Source organism: Zerene cesonia, chromosome 24, assembly GCF_012273895.1.
Source record: "Zerene cesonia ecotype Mississippi chromosome 24, Zerene_cesonia_1.1, whole genome shotgun sequence".
Classification (NCBI taxonomy): Eukaryota; Metazoa; Arthropoda; class Insecta; order Lepidoptera; family Pieridae; genus Zerene; species Zerene cesonia.
The window spans coordinates 857,657-859,177 of record NC_052125.1 but is presented as its reverse complement, the minus strand read 5'-3'; the positions used below and the strand labels follow the sequence as shown (position 1 = coordinate 859,177).

The window sequence follows — 1,521 nt, the reverse complement described above, 5'->3', positions numbered from 1 at the left end:
AGTAATAAATGTTATTTGCAGTTAACAATTTTCTTTTTTCTTTATTACAATATTTATGGCAAGACTAGGTATATTCATCTCATTCTTTTGTCGATTTACTGAAGTTTCACTTCTATCGTATGTGAATCGCACACACACCTTTTTTTTTGTTCGAACGACTTTTTTATGTCACAGCGGGCAAATAAGCTGGCGGTTCGCCTGATGGTAAGAGATCACCACCTGAATGTGCATGAACAGAGGAGATACTCAGATACGCTTTATGAAAAGGATGAGGAAAGGATTGACTGGAAAAAAAGAGGAAAAGAAAATAGCGCCTCCGGCGCCTCGGCGACTTCGAAAATAAGTAGATTCTCAAATCGATTACTGCTCGTTACCTCGTAACTTTTTATTGGATGAACCGATTTTGAGGATTATTTTTTCAGTCGAAAGTTGTGAGGTCCCAAAATGAAATACGATCAAATTCAGTATCCTTTTATGATGTCAATTAATTATAAATGAATTTCATACAATAATTATTGCCGGTCACAGCATCACCAGTAAACTGCTAGACCAAACTAATACTATAATAAAAAAATAATAAACTAAAAGACTGAAAAACAAAAAAAATTATGTATTTTTCCCCTCACCAAATGTACAGCTGGCATTATTGGTTCAATGATCCCTCCCTCCCTCGCGCCTAGAGCACCCCCCTCCCACCCCATGGACTTCATCATCCTGTAAAAAAATATCATTTAAATCGTTACAGACAAACAGACAGACATTTAAAAAAGAATAAAATTTGAAAAAAAAACAACTACAAACCTTATTGCTATATCGCTTTCTACGGGTTTCGTCAAGCCTTCCATCAATTTTACCGCCCCTTTGGGGATACTTTTCACATCCATCTTATCTATGGGCGACGCTTTGGGCTTGTCTTTGGCCGCGTTCTTTGTGGTTGATTTACTGAAAAAAAGCAAAATTAAGCAATGCAAAAAAATTCAAATTGTTTATTATTAACACTCTAGACGTGTCTTTGGTCTGATTTACTGAAAGATGGCAATAAAAACTACTCAAAGAAGAAAAAATAACAATTTGTCTATACCCTAGGCGTCTCTATGCACGCGTTGAGATGTGCATGTGACTATGTAGGTAGGAAGGTTTCTGGTCCATTAATTTAAGCTTTAAAAAAATTACACAGAACTCGAGAACTTCCTCCCATTTGAAGTCGGTTAATATTTATGTCGATTTATTAGTATTTAATATATTTATTAATGAGTTAAAGAAATTTACCTTGAACCAGTGTTGTCTATCTGTTTATTTATTTTCCCTTCCCCAATACTTTTTGAAATTTGACATTCAATTGGTTTATCTGTGCTCCGTGCTTTTATGTCTCTGGAATTAGAAAAAAAATATTGCGTTATCTAAACAATCCGTACGAATGAATCTTTAAATCCATTTGGATGATATATATTTATAATATACCTAGTCTTGCCATAAATATTGTAATAAAGAAAAAAGAAAATTGTTAACTGCAAATAACAT

The 1,521-nt window shown here is 33.9% G+C and overlaps 1 protein-coding gene across 1 annotated transcript in view; it reads right to left on the bottom strand.

The window, feature by feature from the left end:
* The window catches only part of LOC119836337, a 16,417-nt gene that overhangs the window by 7,379 nt on the left and 7,517 nt on the right, over nt 1-1,521 (bottom strand). Inside the window, exons 10-12 of the mRNA XM_038361639.1 lie at nt 1,270-1,371; nt 802-942; nt 627-714 (exon numbers count right to left, since the gene is read on the bottom strand). Coding sequence (XP_038217567.1) covers nt 627-714; nt 802-942; nt 1,270-1,371 — 331 coding nt within the window. The remainder of the gene's footprint in view (nt 1-626; nt 715-801; nt 943-1,269; nt 1,372-1,521) is intronic.